The sequence below is a fragment of the Callithrix jacchus genome, chromosome 2 (assembly GCF_049354715.1).
Source record: "Callithrix jacchus isolate 240 chromosome 2, calJac240_pri, whole genome shotgun sequence".
NCBI lineage: Eukaryota > Metazoa > Chordata > Mammalia > Primates > Cebidae > Callithrix > Callithrix jacchus.
The window spans coordinates 62,294,517-62,314,316 of NC_133503.1; the positions used below are offsets into that span (position 1 = coordinate 62,294,517).

Below are 19,800 nucleotides of genomic sequence, written 5' to 3' on the forward strand. Positions count from 1 at the left end.
TACCTGGAAGAGGACCTGTCCCAGGTCATTTCATTTCATTTCATTTCAAGGAATGAAAGAAAGTCCAGTTTCATCAGCACTGACAGAGAGTGGGAGTCTCCGCTCCTCCCTCTAAAAGCCTCCAATGTAAGTGCAAATCAGTTGCAGGGAGGAGTGAGCTCCCTCTAGTCATCCCACGACAGGAGCAGAAGCAGTGTGGCAAGTGTCCACCACCGCTCATTCCATTGCGTGAGGAATTAGCTACATCTTCTCATAATCCCCAAAGCTTTTTTATTGTCACTTATACTCTGTTGTGGGATTACAAGGTAAACAAACAGGCTTAGCATGCAGTCTGGAACACAGGAAGTACTCAATAAGTGGTAATATCATTATATATTACGGTTAATTTTTATCTGTGTTTTACTTGCTGGACTGTGATCTCCTGGAACTCTGAATCCCTAGTTTCTGGTATGCTGCATGTTGAGTGAAAGGTTGGATAGTGGATAAATGGGTCCTTTCTAGCCAATTTTCCCATCCATGTCATCAATCCTAGATGCTAGGAGCACCTTTCTTGCTTCATGCATAAAAAATAGAGAAAGAAAGAAAGCCAAGACCTTTTTCTTCAAAACCCTGGTTTCTCAAAGTGTGGTCCATGGACCAGTAGCACTGGTATCACCTGGGAGCTTGTTAGTAAGGCAGCTGCTCAGGAACCAGCCCAGATGTGATGAATCAGAATCTATTAACACAATGCCTCAGTGATTCCCATGCACATGGAAGCTTGCAAACCCCTGGACAAAACCAGTTGTTCTTAATGTTAGTTGCATGTTGGCATCTCCTGGAGAATGTAAAAAATAGAGTACTGCTGCCTGGGGCTCACCCACAAAGATTCCAAAGTTATTGACCTAGGTTGCGCATTGGGCTTTGTGAAAGCTCCCCTGGTGATTCTATCATGTGACCAGGGCTGAGAACTTCAGATCTGGCCAAGCTCAGACCCTGAGATGTCTCCTGCCCAGGAAGGCTTTGAAAAAAATCACACGCCAAACACTGGGAAGAAGCTTTGTTGCATTGTCATTAGGGTGGCACACAGGGCTAGAAGTGACTGCCCCAGAAGGAGGCATGCACAGCTGTGGTTGAGCCAGACAGGTCTAAATCACAGGGCCATATGCATCTACCGTTGCGAGCCAGGGAACAGTGCTTCTCCCAGAGTGAAGATGGATTTGTCTTATCACAACCACAGTTTGAGACGTCACCTTCTTGCAGCTTACCTTGGCTTCTTGGAGGAAATGACCCTCTGAAGTCCTTGCTTTTCTTACCTTTATCCTCCTAAGGGCTCCTGGGGAGTTACAAGACCATGGGGAGAGGAGACAGATACAAATCCTGTGGCCTGCATAATGCTTGCCTACTTGAGATGCCTCAGAACATCTTCTTGGAGGAAATGACCCTCTGAAGTCATTCCCTGTGGGGTTTCTCTATGGGAAGAATATCTCCCGTAAATTTAACAATGATTGGCTTGATTCTTAATGTCACCACTGAAACTTACTATCAGAGTGATATTGGGAAGGTCCTTTAATCTTTCTCAGCCTTCATTTCTTCAAATTCTTAAAATTTTGACAGATACTATGAAAATGGGGGGAGTAATTCTCACTTTTCAGAATTACTGTGAGGATTTCCTAAGAAAAGTGATTAGTACAGTGTCTGGCACAGAATAAGTAATTAAGAAGAAACAGTCATCAAACAAAATTTTAACCCATCTGTTTCTCCCCACCTAGCCTGTGGGCTGTCAGACAGACAGCAGGTGTGGTTTTTTTTATATTGATATCTTTGTCCCCACCACACAATGCCTAGCAACTAACAGATGCTTAATGATGTTACGTTTTTATTTTTGTTTTTAAAATTTAGAATACTAATGCAATAAATTTTATAATTTTAAAAAATAATTTACACATACTTAAATAGAAAAATTGAGGCTTTTTCCCCCTATTTTTCCACCTGAAGCCTTGTTGGAAACAACCATCACTATGAGTTTGGTGTCTGTCCTTGCTGACTATACATGGAACTTTATAAGCATGCAGAGACACATGATTCCCATGTGTACTTGCGCACACATGCAGTGTTTGGTGGTAGAGACATGGATGCTGCAGGCAGACTGTTTGATATTCCCAACCATGTGACCTTGGACAAGTTAGTGGACCTCTCCATGCCTTAGTTTCCCTATGTACAAAAGTCCCATCTCATAAAACTGTGACAGGAGGTTAAATGAGTTACCATTTGCATGTGGTTTAGAAGAACACCTGGGCCATGCTAAGCTCTATGTCAGTTGGTTAAATGAAAAACAAATATTGTTCTGAGACTTACTTTTCTCACCTAGCTCTATATCTTATAGAGCTTTTCATGCCAAAACATATTTAAACTCTCTAATATTTTTAATGTCTTCGTAGAATTTCATTTGGTGAATATACTGTAATTTACTTAGGCATTTCCCAATTGAACATTTAAGATAGTTTCATCTATTTCACTATTAGATGTAATTTGTGAGTATTATAAATATATCTTTGCATACTTCTGGGAATATTTCTGTAGAACAGATTCCCTAAAGTAGAGTTGTGGGGACAGAGGATATGTGCATTTAAAATTTTGACAGATACTATGAAAATTGCTTCCCAAAAAGTTTGTTGATTTATTCTCAGTGGGGGTAGGTGAAAGTGACCATCTCCCTCACCATCATTACCCATATTGGAAACTATTTTATTTTTATTTTTTTCCATTCTGATGTTAGAAAAAAAAAACACTTGCTACACTCTATACCTACATCCATGAATAAATGAACAAAAGGAGCAGTCAGGGGAACTTGGGATGAGTGACTGATTTTTCATGTGCTCCATCCCACCACCCACTGGCCCCAGCATGGTCTTTCTCCCCAGCCATGAGCTCACTGCCCTCTGGTCTCTGCCACAGCCTGATGGAGTGTGCAGCAGAGCACCCGACCATTGCCAAGTCAGTGGAGAACTTCGTGAACCTGGTCAAAGGCCTCCTGGAGAAGCTGCTGGATTACCGGGGTGTGATGACGGATGAGAGCAAAGACAACCGCATGAGCTGCACTGTGAACCTGCTGGTGCGTGGGGCTGGCAGGTCCAAGTCAGACCAGAACCCGGTGATGGGGGTGGGCTTGGCTTTGGGTCTTACGATTGTTCTTCATAGGGAAGCAGTACTTAAGAGCTTTGGAAAGCAGACAGATGTGGAATGGAACATCTGCTGTGCTATCTGCCAGCTCTGTGTCTTGAGGCCATCACTTCACCTTTCTATGCCTCAGTTTTCTTATTTATAACATGGGATTAAGGCATATTCCCTTTAGCGTTCAACACATCACATGGAAAGAAGATGGCAGTATAGACTGGCTGAGAATGTGAGCTTTGGAGTCACACAGCCTCTAGGTTTCTTTCCTGTGTCTGATAATTAAAATGATGGACAAGCTAAGGAAATGCTCTGAAGTCTTAGTTAGTTTATCTATTACATGGAGAAAATAATCGTTCCTGTTTCATTAGGTTGTGTTGTCCTGGCCCATGGTTAAATGCTCAATATGTGTTAGTTTCCTTCTTATAGAATGGAGTCACACTAATAAATAGAATTGCTGTCACTATGAACCTGCTTAACCAGAGAAGCTAATCCTAGACCCAACCTCTTAACCCTACATTTCATGAGCTCCCATGGGCTGGCTGCCAAACAGCCTCTCTCACATGCTCTGCGATTCGATCAGGAGACAGGTAGGGAAGCAGCCATAATACGTCATGCTTACCATGTCATCCCACCTGAAAATGGTTTAAAAGAATGAAGTTGACTAAAAGGCCATGCAGCATCTGTCATATCAACCTCCTAGAATACAAACCCTGTCCCCATAGCTCTGTTATGTGGCTTCCTTTACCCTAAGTGGACTTAATTTTAAAGCCTGGATATTGCCATTGATTTTCCAGAATGCCAAGGAGAGTTTGAAAATCCTAATGACAGCAGAAAGGAATCCATTGCTAATAACTCCACCAGGCCCAATTTACATAAAGATAATGGAGAGGGGCTTTCCAGGAGCTGAGCAGCCTCTCTCTAAGGAGAGACAGAGTTGATTGAGGAAAATGACCTTTAACAGCCAGCTATGACCAGGGAGAATGCTTGAGACAGAGAGTTCTCCAAGCAGTAGGCACCACTAGTTGTTGGTGTGTTACTTAAATATGTGTGTCAAGGAGGAGGGTGGGGAGGGAGGTGGCATCAGGACAGATGATACCCAGTATGATTTGCTACTCATTGGCTGTGTGCTCTGGCATATGTCTTTCTGAGACTCAGGTGCACATGGGTATGGTGGATTAAACTAGGATATGCATCTGGTATGGCTCATGGACTGGACCAGGACCACCTGGCTCAGAATCTGTAAGGACTTGTTTGAAAAATGCCACAGGATTAGGATCTCTGGTGGTGAAGTCCAGGGCAACTACTAGTCTAAATGGCACCTGAGCTGGAATTGGGACCCAGATTCCTGTGTATTGACAAGTTTAAATGTGTTGGCTGCAGAATCCCATCATAACTTCTGAGAGTTCTGCACTTTCGGGAACTCTGATCTCTTACTATTACTGAGGTGCTATCACTTATTACTTTCCAACTCATGTTCTTTCCAGCACAAGACCCGAGTGTTGAAACATCAAGCTGGGCTGTCTTTTAAAGTAGGCTTGGTTGAAGTAGACTACCGTAGTCTTGGCAGCCCACATCTCAATGCAGCAAAAAACTGAACTGCACCTCCTGATATGCAATGGCTGAGGCACATCAAGTCCTCTGTGTCTTTGTAGTCTAAGGGTCAGAAAAGTGACTTTCAAAGCAGAATCGTCCTATTAGGCTGTTTGATGCATTTTTGGTGCATCTAGGAAAATAAATTTCCTGTTTCTATCTCACGGTACAGAGATAGTAAGCAATATCTTTCTGTCATCTTCATCACTACACCCTTGACATCTGTGACATTGCAAAGAACTATGCTCATCATTGTTTTTCCTCCTCTACCTAGAATTTCTACAAAGATAACAACAGGGAGGAGATGTACATAAGGTAAGATTTATATTTACTAAAATCCAGACCTGCTGTGTCACTTTCCTGCTCAGTATCCATCGACAGCTCCCTGCTGCCTTCAGGATAAAATTTAAAGTTCTCTTCTTGACATTCAGGCCCTCTGTGTTCTAATTCCTGTCAATTTCCCCAGATTCAACTGCTTTCATTCTCCTACAGTCAGCCCCATAAAACCACATGAAATTTTTTGGCCATCCGCGCTGTCCTATTGATCCCACAGATCATATTTTCCTTAAGAGTAAATACTTTGTGGTTTGAGCTGTTATGCTGCATTTGCATTGTTGCAGGGTTGACCTTGGATAAATGCTGTGAAACCCTGGTCCAGGCATGTAGTAAGACCATTGGCTAGCCCAGTTTTGAAGGGGAAAAAATATTAAGATGCATGATGTCTGCATCTTTGTAGGCATTTAAACAATATTATTTGAATATATCATGAAGGGTTTTTTTGGGGGAGACATTCGTCTGGAGCAAAGAACTCCTTTGGCAATTTTTCTCAGAATCTCATATTTTTTCCTGCAATTTTTTATGATTGTTACTTTTATTTATAATAAAAATATTACTTATTACAAAACAAAAATAAACTCATAAATTACAGACAAGCAACACAAAAAAATAAAATAAATTCCCATAATCATCTATATTTCCAGACCTTTTTATATTTATATATACATTGACTTCTATGCATGCATATTTTTTGCAAAAATGGTTTTATGTTACCCATAATTTATTCTTTGGCTTTTCTTTTTTTTTTTTTTTTTGAGACAGAGTTTCGCTCGTTACCCAGGCTGGAGTGCAATGGCACGATCTCGGCTCACTGCAACCTCCACCTCCTGGGTTCAGGCAATTCTCCTGCCTCAGCCTCCCGAGTAGCTGGGATTACAGGCATGCGCCACCATGACCAGCTGATTTTTTTAGTAGAGACGGGGTTTCACCTTGTTGACCAGGATGGTCTTGATCTCTTGACCTCGTGATCCACCCGCCTCAACCTCCCAAAGTGCTGAGATTACAGGCTTGAGCCACCGCGCCCGGCCCTATTCTTTGGCTTTTCTAACTCGACAAGAATTTCATTCCAACAGATGTATATCAACATCATTTTTAATGAAATTATAACAATTTTTTCCAGAATATACCATCATTTATATAGCCAATTCTAGACTATTGAACATTTAGGTTGTTTCCAAATTTTTTCTACAATAAAGAGCACAACCACCAAGTTCTTAGACATATACCTTTATGTACATCCTTATGAGGCTGGAACCTTTGAGGCAGAGTCAACCAGAAGATTGAGGTGCAAGGTATTTATGGAGCTTTTGTCACATTCTGTCAAAGGGCAGAGATTTCAAGTCTACACTCACTCTGCTATTACTGCAGACACATTTAGTTACCTAGTTTAGCATTACTCCAGAAATAGGAGCTATCATTTGGAGAAAAACTAATTTTATAGGTTGTCCTGAGTTTGGGATATTTGTAACATTGTTAGTCATATGTTAATGTAGCAGCGCAAAGCTTTAGGGTGTAAAGGACCTAGGTCCTTGCCTCGTTTTTACTGTGATCCTGGGTAAATTACTTAAATAACTCAGTCTTTCTGAGTCGAGGGTTCCCTACCTGTAGAATGTTTCTTCCCTACCTTCTGATTTGAGGATTAAATGAAGTACTATAGGTGGTATGCCCGCCACATTGTTTCCTTCCTCCAACCTTGTTTCTCTCCTTCTCAGCTTAGAAACACAGATGGCAAATCCCAGACCTCCACAAGCTTTGGAGATTTGAGGCCCGCAGTAATCCAGGAAAACCATATTTGTCTAAACCAGATTGCAAACAGGGTATAGTCTGAAAATCTGTTCTGTTTGGCAGGCAGAATATTTAAAAACATTTTTAATTGGCTGCCAAAATTTAAAAATTTAGTTATTTTACATAAAAATCAAAATTTCCTTTTTCTCCTGGGAAAACTCAGAATGTGTGACAACACTGGGCCCTCATCCTATTCTGACAATTGCTAGCTGAACTGGGTGGTGGCGGCCATCCTAGACAGGGCTGGAGCACTGTAGTCATGGCACCATCTCTATTCCCTATTCTATTTCTCCCCGTCCACCTCGCTCAAGCACCTGGCATCTGGAGGTGTTTGAGTTTGGTATCCTTGGTTGAGGCATGTCTTCTTTTTTATTAGGGTCTCTTCTTCTGGGTTCTGTGGCAGATCATCAGACCCTTGAGTTGATAAAGAAGAGGAGAGAGTGCCAAAGGAGGAGTCGAAAATGGCAGGGAAGCTCTCCCTGGGCTGCTCTCCCCAAATTTTTCGGACTCAGCCATCTAGGGGTCCGAGGCATAAAGGATGGGCAGGAGGAGATAAGGCAGAATAAAGCCATGTATGCACACAGAGGTGTATCTAAATTCCAAACTCTCTACATGGAGTCCATGTGCAATTTCATGGTTAACTCTGATTAGCAGAACATTAGGCAGGAGGAGAGTGGAAAAGCTATGTCTGTGAAAGCAGAAATCACTGAGCTTGAAATCTGCTTTTACTTATTTCTGGCTCTGGCTCTTTTAACCTAGATCTTAATTTTCTTGTCTTAATAGTGTTGTTGGAAAGACGAATTGATAAAAATACATGATTATAAAACACCCATTTGTTGAATGAATGAACAAATGTTTCTGCCTGGGAAGCTCTCCCAACTCATCCCCTTCCGGTTCAGATCAACTGTTACGCCACAGGAACATTTTTAGAAGCCCCTTTTCTCCCCACCTGGATAAAGCCTGCTCTCTTAGTACCGTAGTCCACTCCTTCACAACACACATCATCACTGTATTCTTGTGGTTATGTATCTGATGATTTGATTCACATCTGTCTCTTCTCCTAGACTCTAAATCCCAAACCATGAAATAATGCCTGCTTTTGTCACTGTTTATCTCTAAGGCCTGGTACAGCCTGGATGCCCAGTACAGCTTTGCTGAATGAATAAGTGAATGTACAAAATATTGCCAGGGCGTCCTGGCACACCAGCTGTCAAATCACCACTAGGTGACCTTTCCTTGCCTCAAAATCTTGGGCAGTCCCTACCCTAATCAAATCATCAGATACATAACCACAAGAACACAGTGATGATGTGTGTTGTGAAGGAGTGGACTACAGTACTAAGAGAGCAGGCTTTATCCAGGTGGGGAGAAAAGGGGCTTCTAAAAATGTTCCTGTGGCGTAACAGTTGATCTGAACCGGAAGGGGATGAGTTGGGAGAGCTTCCCAGGCAGAAACATTTGTTCATTCATTCAACAAATGGGTGTTTTATAATCATGTATTTTTATCAATTCGTCTTTCCAACAACACTATTAAGACAAGAAAACTAAGATCTAGGTTAAAAAATCTTAGTTTTCTACCCTGATTTCAGAAAGCCTACATTTGACCCACTGGCCCGTTTTATGTGGCCAGGAACACTGAACATTAGCTTCTCCTTTGGTGAGCTTCGTGCAATAAACCTTTTTCCCAACAGGAATGTAAACCTGAGCACTGAGACGCTCATTGAGTGCAGATGCCCGAGAAACCCTGTGTTCCCTGGTGTGAGACAATGGGTCAGGGTGGAATGTTGGCACCACGGCAGGCATTCCCTGCCTTTCCTCTCACAGGGAGAAATCAGCATATCCCCTCACCACATTACCTTGATTTGGGTTTAAATAAATCATCCTAATGATATGCAGGTCACCAAAGCCGTGGTTCATTGTCTCTGGATTCTGTTTCCAACAGTGGCAGGAGAGAATGTTTTATAGAGAAATCTAGTTCACAGTGATAATAGATAACAGCTGTTGCTGCTCAGTGCTGGCGACAGGCTAATCGCTTTCAGTGCATACTTGTGTTTCGTAGCAGTAATGTGTGCTGTCACGTATTGAGCCTTTTGTAAGACACACATGGTCTCCTTGGCCCTTTATATGCCCAGTAACTTTATAGATAGGTTCTGTGAGTGTTGCCATTTTACAGATGAGCAAATAAGGTATAGAGAAGTTAATTCACTGCCCTTAATACCTATTATGGATCAGTTATCAAGAATTTTCCAAAGCATCCTTTCTTTCTCCTTGTTCCCATCCTCAGTACCCCTCAGTTATATTGCCATCTCATGGTTCATAACTGGGATCTCACTTTTCAAAGAAACAGGAAGTTAAAATGTGACTACAGTCAAATACCTAACTCCTCCTACTGACAGCTCAATGTCTCTATATGAATATCTATTCTCCAGCCTCTACTTCCTTTTACTACTAAAAAATGCACTTACTTACACCCAGAGACTCTGCAGAGAGGGGTAGGAACTGCCCCTTACAGCTGCTATGGCTTGTTCATACTCTTGCAATGACACAGTGATTAAGGGTAGGAATCATGCCCTGATGCTTATGTTTATTAGCACAGAAATCTTGATAAATTGTCTCTCTCTCCTTCCTTTATTTCTCTTGTTTGTCATATTGCATTGGCTAGACCATTATTTATCAAGTTGCATGTTAGCTGGGATGGCACCTAACTTTTCCAGGCCATCATTCTCTCGTCTGAAAATAGTAATTCCTGAGACTCATCTCACAGGGCTACCATGAAGATTAAGTAATCTAAGAAATTTAAAATACTTAGCATAGTACCTGGCATGTACTAAGTACCCAACACACACTAGGTTCTGTCATTATCACCTTCACAAAGGGTGATAATGGTGTTCTCTGGGCTCCTGCTTGTCCCTGCCAGGTGTCTCCTTGTCACTGCACCTGGTAGTTCAGCATATTTTCCCTCAAACAGGTACCTGTACAAACTCCGCGATCTTCACCTAGACTGTGACAATTACACAGAGGCTGCCTACACACTCCTTCTCCACACCTGGCTTCTCAAGGTACTGTCACTTTGGGTGAAGGGTATTTATGCTGGGACCCTAGCAGGTCCTCACAGCAAGTCAAAGAGTGAAAAAAGAAAAAAAGAATAATAATCCAAATAAATTTTGTTTTACCCTGTGTCTCCAAACCCTTGAGCTAGCAGGATACTTTTTGTACTGCTTCCCCAGTCACATGTGGTTTTGAGTGATCTTTACATTTAGCAACAACAACACCCCCTCCAAGATATGTTTTGCAGTTTTATATAATATCTAAACTGCTATTAACAGTAAATCATTGGCATGTCCACTGAGCTGCATTCCTTCTTTTGAGAACTTAGCTGTAGCTGGGAAAAAAAATCAGAATGCTTTCCCTTGGCTTTGGGAGAGCTGGGAGCATGTCTCTTAGAGATTTGGAGTAAATCCCTACAAACGACAGGCACAGAGCCAATAAAGAGTAAGATAAGTGCAAATCAACAAAAATCAGGAGACTTCACAAGTGGAGATTGCAGCCCAGCATCTCTCTGACTGACCACTGGCACCCAGGACAGGGGGGAGCTAGCAGGGAGGAGGGTGTTTGCAGGGCTTCATCTCACTCCTAATCACTGTGGTTTTAATATTTCATATTCCCTCATTTGACTGCTTGGGGACTTGGGACATTGGTGCTGCCTGGAAGGCAACCTCCAAATGTCCTATTCCTGCCTCAAAAGAGCAGCCTCCCCAGTGGTACCCCAAGCTTCCAGAAATTAGCTGAGTTTGAGTCAGAAGGAGAGATGGAAAAGACAGGGTGTGGGGAGGGTGGTTCCTGCCTTTAACCCTGGGAAGACACCTGCTCTCGTCAGTCTCTCAGCCCTGTGTGACTTCCCATGTCTTCTCTTCACAGTGGTCAGATGAACAGTGTGCATCACAGGTCATGCAGACAGGCCAGCAGCATCCCCAGACACACCGGCAGCTCAAGGAGACACTCTATGAGACCATCATAGGCTACTTTGACAAAGGAAAGGTAACCTGTCCCTGCCCCCTTCTCTCTGTGGGGACCCTGGCTACTGGAAGGATGGTTCTCTCCTGTACCCTACATCCAGTCTACAGCTCTGTCAGGTATCCCTCCAAATCCTAAGTCCGATCACTTCTCTCCATCTCCTCTCCATCTTCATTCCTTCCACCTCCAAGTAAGGCACTGACATCACTCACCTGGGCACTGTTATAGATCCTAAATAATTTTTCTGCTTCCTCCACTACCCCCAACAGATCATCCTCCATATAGCAAATAGGATGATTATAAAACATAGGTTGGATTATGCCATTCCTCTGCTTGTGATTTCTCAACTGCTCCCCCAATCTACTTAAAACAAATTACACAATCTTTTCCATGGCCCACAAGACTCCACGTGAGCTGTGCCCTCTTATCATTCCATGCCTGCTGGGGTCTCTCTTGTTCACATGCTCTATGCCAAGCTCTTTTGAAACTCAGGGGCTTTGTGCTTGCTTTTCCCAGCTGGAAGCATTCCTCCATCATAGCTGCTCACTGGAAGGCTGGGCTTCATTCGGATGTCACATGCTAAGGAAGCCTTCCCTGACCACCACTAGACAAACGAGCAACACCCCTGCCCCAAGTTAGCCTTATGGCTTCTTCAGAGCACTTGTTCCCATGAGACATCATCTTGTTCATTTTCTTTTTACTTGTTTATTCTCTGGCTCCCTAATTTAAAATGCCATGAGAGCAGACACTTGTCTTGTTCACTGCTAAATGCCCAGTGACTAGGATAGAACACAGAACACAGGACATAGTCCCCAATGAATATGTAGACCTGTGTCCTAAGCTCTGTTCCAGTCACTGGGCACACATAAATAAACTGAATAGATGAATGACATGCAGTGTCATCCTTGATCTTTAAACAGCAAGGATGCTTGGTTGGGTTTGGTCAGGAGATTGGCCAGACCAGCTGCTGCCCAGCTCCAGCTTCTAGTGGACCTTCAGGAAGTACCAGCCCCCAAACTGCCATGTACCCTGTAGAAAACATTGCTCAGTGGTCACATGCACAAGCTCTGGGGCCAGATGGCCCAGCTGCAAAACTTGCTCCTCTACCACCTACCCTTCCCTTGACCTAAGAGACTCCAATTCCCCATCCATAACAGTGAGATACTAATAGTATCTTCTTTCTAGTATACTATGAAAATTGAGTGAGAAAATGCATGTAGAGCACCGGGCATAGGACCTAGTGCCTAGTAATAGCTGGTGAAATGCTAGTAATCACCACCGTTACCCTATTTCCCCACTTCCTCTCTAAAGCCTTTCTTGAGTCCTCTGGCTTACCTGCAGCCCTCTCTCTCCTCTTCATCGCAAGACCTCTTACAGTTCATCAGGACACAATTTAGCACTTAATTTGGGTCTGTCCTGTCACTACAGTTTATTGCATCTGTCTTAATCAGATCCCTCCACCTTCTCTGGAAAGATAAAATGAGATAATGTCTGTGGAAGGGCTTATAAATTCCCAAGGCTCAAGCAGTTGGAGAGCACTGTTTTCATAATTTACAATTATAAGCCTCTTGAGGGCAGAGATGCTGCCATCCCTTGAATGTCCTGCCCTGCTGGGTGTCAAGTCAGAGCTTACTATTTGTTATCAGCTGATTAGGTAGGTTGCAGTGTGAGAGCCCAAGAGTACATGTTGAGCTTTGTCCTCAGCATGATATGCAGTTCAGCCCACTCTGTGCTAAGCAGAGAGGGAAAAGGCATGATCCCCAACCTCCAAGAACTATTGTCTAGTGGGCAAAACAGACGTTCCAATAGTAATATTTCTGCATTGACCTTTGGCATTATGCAATAATAGGGAAAAAGGCAAGGGAATAGGGTGGTGCCAAAGTACTTTGGGAGCAGAGAGGAGGGAGCAGATGAATACAGCTTACCCTGAAAGCCACTGCGAAGGAAGCTTCTAGAAGGAAGCCCAAACTCCTCAGCACACCCTCAGCTTTCCTTTGCCACACCTCCTCAGGGAGACTCATTGCTCCAGGCACACATGCTAGCTTTCTGTCCCATAAGTTTATCTTGCTATCAGCTGATGGACTCCTCTAAATCCCTCAAAACCAAACAATTTGATCTGTTGATAAATATGCTTTGTCCACTTACGTTCCATCAGAGTAGAGTCTGTGTCTTGTCCATCTTTGTATCTGTTTCATTACTGCACACCACACCATGCCCAGAACCCACCATGTGCCTAATAATGAATGTGTAAGACTTAGAGAAATCAGTGACTGTCAGAGGTCCCAGTGGCCACACAGGCGGAACTGGGAGGAAATCCCAGGTACCTGACTTCTTGCCCCACCTCTTCCCTGATCTCTTAGTGATCTCTTAATTCATGGGGAAAGCACTTCTTTTCCCTGTTCATATTACAGTGAGAAGTAGACAAAGACCTATACTTGAGCCCAACAGTGCCCTGGCCCAGCCCAGGGGGATTACCCCAACCTTCTGGTTCAGGATGAAGAAAAAAACCCCAGCCTGGCCTGTACACTTGGTTCCTCCTCCTAGCACATAAAGCATTTTTATACTGCTTGCTAAGCTGTCCGTGGGTTTACAGCCATGGCTTCTCCACTCGGCACTTGGTTTTATTTATTTTTATGCTTGGATGCAGAGAGAGCACTTTTGCTACACAGCTCGCACTGCATTTTGGCAACCTCCCCTCTCTCCTCCTCCTACCTCCCCCAGCATCTCCATTTAGGTGCATTTTCCATTTTAAACTGAAGGTGAAATGTAATGGGTATCCCTTGATATTACCAGCCTCCAGTTTGCCCTGCATCCCCCCTGACTCTGCAAAGGTTCCTGACCTCCTTTGGTCTCAGAGAGTGAGGTGATCTATTGACTGTTGTCTAAGACAGAGCAGAGAAGAAGTGTCTGCTATATCTAGGGTTAGCTTGTTTACAATCTTTTCTCTTAAGATAGAGAAGACCTACTATTAAAAAGAGTCTTGTTCTCTGAATATTCTAGCACCACCCCATTTCCACCTCTATGCTACCTGACTCCTTACTCCCACACATCAAATAAGCCCATTTAAAAGAGATGGGATTGGCAGAGTGGAAGAATACCAGGACTGAATATCAGAACTGGGGCCTGGCCCCAACTTTGCCCCAAGAAACTCTGACCTTGGGCCGCCTTGTTCACTTCTCTGTGAACCATTTCTCCTTGGAAAAGGGGGCAACACTGCCCTGAGAAGGCTGAGGGAATCAAAGATTTCATTCATTAAACACGAACATGTGAGAGGCAGGGACTGCAGATTAAGATCTTGGAGACACACAAAGGTGCTTGTGTCCTGATTCTGCTTTCAGTGAGGCATCTGACCTGGGGTAGGCTGCTGAGCCTCTCTGAGCCTGTGTCTCTCACCTGGACAATGAAGATGCTGTCCGTTACCTCTCAGAGTGGTTGTAAAGAATCAGAGAGCATGTAAATGAAGGGTTTAGCCTCATGTGTGCCTACTCAATCATTTATCAAGAAACTCGGGTGAGAGGCCAGAGGAAGGTTGTCCTCTCTGGGAAACCCCCCGGCCTCCCTCTATATGGGGGATGGGTCCTGGTCAGAGGGAGATTTCTACTCAGTCCCAGGAAGCACAGCTAAGCCTAGGTCCCTTCCTTGGCAAAGGCTCTGCAAACCCAGAGGTGCCGCCTAACCTTTGTCCCTTTGACCTTTCTGTAGATGTGGGAAGAGGCCATCAGTCTGTGCAAGGAGCTGGCAGAACAATACGAGATGGAGATCTTTGACTATGAGCTACTCAGCCAGAACCTGGTAAGGCATCTCCTGGGGAAGGCTGAATGGCCTGAGGCTCAGGGCCTCAGCTCACTCCAGATCCTGGGGAGAGGGGGATGAGGGCCAGGTAGTATTAGGGAAATAGAAAATGAATGGAAGTAGACCTCAACAAGACTATACTGAGCATCTCCCTTCATGTTGGGAATATTCTCAAAGAGATATGTTTTGGATAAATGCTTTGGGGACAGCTTTTTGGAGGGACCATTCAGTACCTGCATGAGGCTGCGACTGCCGCCGCTGCTGCTGTAGCCCCAATAAATGCTGTGCTACATTTGCAGTAAAAGTTCCACAAATCACTAAACCAATTAAATAAAAACACAAATTTGTGCTTTCTGATTAACAGATAAATCACATAAAAATGCTCCCCATCTGGCTACTCCCATTAGCATCTCGATGCTCAGGATTTGGTGGGGGAAGTGTGGAGAGTGAGGGAAGCCAGCCCAGCCCATCCTGCCTATACTGCAGAAGCCTAGGTTTGGCGGGGAGTTGGACTCTGCAGGGAAATGCAGAACTTTTTGGCTGCTTCCCTCCTGCCCACACTCCCCACATATTTTCTGGCTGCCTGAGCAGCAGGACCCTAGGGACCCCTCTTAGCCCATTTAGAGAGGCCAGGCCAGTGACTTACAGAGCCAGAATGTTAAGAGATTTATAGCTTTTGTTGGGGGGAAGGTATGGTGATCTTGTTACAAACAACTCAGCTGTTAACTGTTTTCACTGTTTGTAAGATATTACACAAATACACACACATGTGCTTGCACCAAGTGACACCTGATATCTGTCCCCCCCATGTTTGCCAACACCTATGCCCAAGACAGACAGACAGAAACACACACACACACACACAAACACACACACACACACACACCCAGGAAACTTTCAGGCACACACTAATGTATGTACACATGCCTGCAGAGACTCCACATCACACAGGCACTTGTCTAGATCAACATACATCTTCCAGGTTGTATCAAATTGAAGATGCAAATCAATCATGACAGGTACCATTCTTTTTATTGTGCCATGTCATGATTCCTTTAGGACCAGCTGCAGTTATAAGATGACATTAAGTGTAAAGTAAGATTCGGACTATTTCCAGAGATGTTAAAATATGAAAAACATATACCCCTTAGAATAGATGAGATGTCTTAGGTGTACATACACAGAAAAACATTTCTATCTGGGGGCATTTATTTATTCCTTTAGCCTCACAAATCCATGCCCAAGCGTGCATGGAAGTGGGAGCAGAGATGCAACAATGGGAACCCTGGATGCAGCTGACTGTGTTCAGCTCCACGCTTACTGGCTGCTTTAGGAGATACCATTTTTTTATCTGCAAAATGGAGATACTCATGGGATTATTACAAGGATGATTCCAGTAACCACACTAGTGCAGGTAGAGTGATTAACACAGTCCCTGGTATACTGTAAATATAGCTATTACTACTGTGATTATAGACATAGCACAGATATGCAAATCTGTGCACACAGCTATTGGTTCTGGTATAATGATAATGTCTTCACTATGGCCTCTTTGAGTTGAATGGGCCTTTGATGCACATCCGTATTGCAGCAAGTCTTGTTTTCTTCTTTTAGATCCAGCAGGCAAAATTCTATGAGAGCATCATGAAAATTCTCAGGCCCAAACCAGACTACTTTGCTGTTGGATACTATGGCCAGGGATTCCCCTCCTTCCTGCGGGTGAGTTTGGGGATGACATGGACAACAGGCGAGGGCCCCAGGGTGATCCCTCTGTGCTTTGAGGATTTGCTTGTGCTCAGAGTAGTGCTCTTCTCTGTTTGAGTGCTGCCCCCACCCCCAGGAGACTCCCCAGTCAATTCCTAACACATAAGCACGAGCATTTCTCATCTACTATGTTTCTGTAACTACACAGCAACTATAGCTGTCTCATGAGGTAGTGAGTTCCCCATCGCAGGAATGAGCTGTTCAAAGAGAGGCTGGAAGATGTTTTCTGGCAAGAGGTTTGCTGCCAGGAGTTTCTGTAGAGCAGTCGTTCTCTGACCTTTTGATTTCAGAATGCTCTTTCTCTCTTAAAAATTATTAAGGACCCTGGCTGGGCATGGTGGCTCAAGCCTGTAATCCCAGCACTTTGGGAGGCCGAGGCAGGCAGATCGTGAGGTCAGGAGTTTGAGACCAGCCTGACCAACATGGTGAAACCCCATCTTTATTAAAAATAGAAAAATAGCTGGGCGTGGTAGCACATGGCTGTAATTCCAGCTCTCAGGAGGCTGAGGCAGGGGAATTGCTTGAACCCGGGAGGCAGAGGTTGCAGTGAGCTGAGATCGTGCTACTGCACTCCAGCCAGGGTGACAAAGCAGGACTCATCTCAAAAAAAAAATTATGAGGACCCCAAAGAACAGGTGTGTATATAGACAGTCTCTATCTACATCTACCATGTGAGAAATTAAAACTAAGAAAATGTTTTTTAAAGTGTTTATTTATTTGAAAATAACAATAAAGAGCCAGGAATAACAGTGGCTGATGCCTGTAATCCCAGTATTTTGGGAGGCTGAGGTGAGCAGATTACTTGAGCTCAGGAGTTTGAGACAAGCCTGGGTAACATAGTGAAGCCCTATCTCTACAAAAAAAAAAAAAAAAAATACAAAAATTAGCTGGGTGTGGTAATGCACACCTGTAATCCCAGTTATTTGGGGGCCTGAGATAGGAGGATCACTTGAACCCAGGAGATTGAGGCTACAGTGAGTCATGATTGGGCCATTGCACACCATCCAGCCTGGGTGACAAAGAGAGACCCTGTCTCAAAAAGTAGATAACATTTTAAAAATAAAAATAGCCATAATAAATCCATTGCTTGTTAACATAAACTGCAATTTTAGGAAAAATAGCTTTATTTTCTAATTTAAAAAATCAGTGAAAATCATGCAATTGCTTCATATTTCTGCAAATCTCTTTAATGTCTGACTTAAGACATACAGATTCTCACTTCTGCTTCTGCAATCTGTTGAGATCACACATCATGCAGTCTCAGAAGGCTCCATCATACACTCATGGGAGAATGAGAATGAAAAGGATAAATAACAGCTTTCATGTTATTGTGAAAACAGTGTGATCTTGTGGTTCCTGAGAGGGTTTTGGGAACCCCAAGCATCCCTGGAGCACAGTTTCTGAACTGCTGCTGTAGTGGCTTATTTACCCATCTTGTGGCAAATTGGATTTGGTCACCAGTAGGCTTCCTTCAGTCTGTGAGTCTGTGGTTCAATTCTGGGGTGAGGGAGATAGAAAAGAAATGACAAATTTGGTCTCCAAACTCACCTGGTTTAGTCTAGTCAAGGAGATAAGTCACTCACAGTTACTAATCAACACTCAACATGGAAGTGAGAGTGGGCCTACAGGAGTGATTGCCATGAGCAGCAGAGAGGGGTGCAGGTTTCATGGATGAAGTAGAGATGGCTTCCCAAACGTGGCTGTACATCAGAGTCCCCTGGGGAACTTGTTGAAAGTGCAGACTCTTGGGTCTACTCCCATAGATTCCACTGTAGCAGGTCTGGAGTGGGCCCTGGGAATCTGAATTTGTAAAAGTCTCCTAGGCATCTTGGACGATCAGCAGGTTTGGAAGCACTGATATGTAAAGATAAATGACAGATGTGTGTTTGGACAGAACTTCGGGGCCGTTTGAGGCAGTATGGATGGCACAGATGTCTAGAGCAGGGTTTCTCAACCTCAGCACTACTGATATTTTGGGCCCGATGATTCTTCATTGTGAGCTGTGCTGTTCATCGTAGGATGTCAGCAGCATCCCGAGCCTCTACCCCACAGGTTCTAGTAGCATCCCCCACTCCCAGTTGTGACAACCAAAAAATGTTTCCAGACACTGCCGATGTCTCTTGCAGGACAAAATTACCCTTAGTTGAGAACCACTGGTCTATAAGAGGCTAACATGGTCAGGAAGGGTAACAAGTATGTTTTCACAGTCTCAGAGCCAGAAGTTAGGTGATGATGAATATGAATGCTGAGCCCTTCCATCCCATGAGTCCAGCCCACATGGCCCATTACAGGCACGGAGGAAATGTTGTAGGCATGTATATAGGAGACAGGCTGTGATATAGTGAAACCTGAGTGAGTAATTATTCTGGAAGCTGTACATAGGATTGTAAGAAGAAGAAAGTTCTCAGCATCCATGATCTTCCCTTCTTCTAGACCCAGACTCTTTAAAGTAGTGATGGCCTCCGCTATGTCAGTGAGTTGAGCCCTTCTTTTCCCTGTGGGGAAACCAAGAGGAAAGTGATGCACTGGAGTTGCCCGCAGCCCATGCCCAGCTTTGGGTTCAGCTTTGCGTGGCCTCTTTCTTCACACCTGGGTCCCAGAATCTCTAATGAGCATCCTTTCTCTGCAGAACAAAGTGTTCATCTACCGAGGGAAGGAGTATGAGCGAAGAGAAGATTTCCAGATGCAGCTGATGACCCAGTTCCCCAACGCGGAGAAGATGAACACCACCTCTGCCCCTGGAGATGATGTTAAGAACGCCCCAGGCCAGTGTATCCTTGGAGAATGCCCTAGCCAAGGGGCCACACATGAGCAGCCCTGCTAGGGCTGCAGCCCACAAAGACCCACCTTAGAGCTCAGAGCTGCTGCCAGAATCATTGCAGTGGTGTCATATTGCAGGAACATGCAACACATTCTTTGGATCCATTTTCTTTGGATCCTTTTCTGGACTCTTCATGACCCTGGTATCTCAAGCTCTGTTTGCTTTGGAAGATTTGTCTCAATTTGCCATTGTCTTTGGTGCTTTTTTAAAGTGCATGAATGTGACTAAAATGTCAGCCCTGTGAGGAAAGATGCTTGTTCTGGCGTACTCCCTGCAGTAAGTCTCTATCTTCCATGGTGCCTGGTACAGAGTGACTCCCAGTAAATAATTGAGATGAAATTCCAAAAAATCATCTCAATACATTGTAAATGTTGCATTCATTGATCAAGTCACTCACTCATTCATTCTTGTATTGCATACTTTCAAGCCCTGACTCTATTCTAAGCAAGGTACAAGGGACGGGAGATTTCTGTTTGCAAAGTGGTCCTACGTTCAAGGAGCTTACAGTTTAGCAGGTAAAAGAGACATGAAGCGACTAATTGCAC

The 19,800-nt window shown here is 43.9% G+C and overlaps 1 protein-coding gene and 1 long non-coding RNA gene across 4 annotated transcripts in view; one reads left to right on the forward strand and one right to left on the reverse strand.

The window, feature by feature from the left end:
• DOCK2 (dedicator of cytokinesis 2) overlaps positions 1-19,800 on the forward strand; it is a 464,897-nt gene that overhangs the window by 413,543 nt on the left and 31,554 nt on the right. For all 3 annotated transcript variants that reach the window (XM_035290348.3, XM_035290349.3, XM_035290350.3), the window contains exons 35-41: positions 2,935-3,091; positions 5,018-5,058; positions 9,833-9,923; positions 10,783-10,902; positions 14,581-14,670; positions 16,285-16,389; positions 19,064-19,205. In XM_035290348.3, the coding sequence (XP_035146239.1) occupies positions 2,935-3,091; positions 5,018-5,058; positions 9,833-9,923; positions 10,783-10,902; positions 14,581-14,670; positions 16,285-16,389; positions 19,064-19,205 (746 nt within the window). The remainder of the gene's footprint in view (positions 1-2,934; positions 3,092-5,017; positions 5,059-9,832; positions 9,924-10,782; positions 10,903-14,580; positions 14,671-16,284; positions 16,390-19,063; positions 19,206-19,800) is intronic.
• LOC144581335 (uncharacterized) overlaps positions 1-19,800 on the reverse strand; it is a 63,142-nt gene that overhangs the window by 25,039 nt on the left and 18,303 nt on the right. The gene's annotated exons all lie outside the window — the stretch shown is intronic.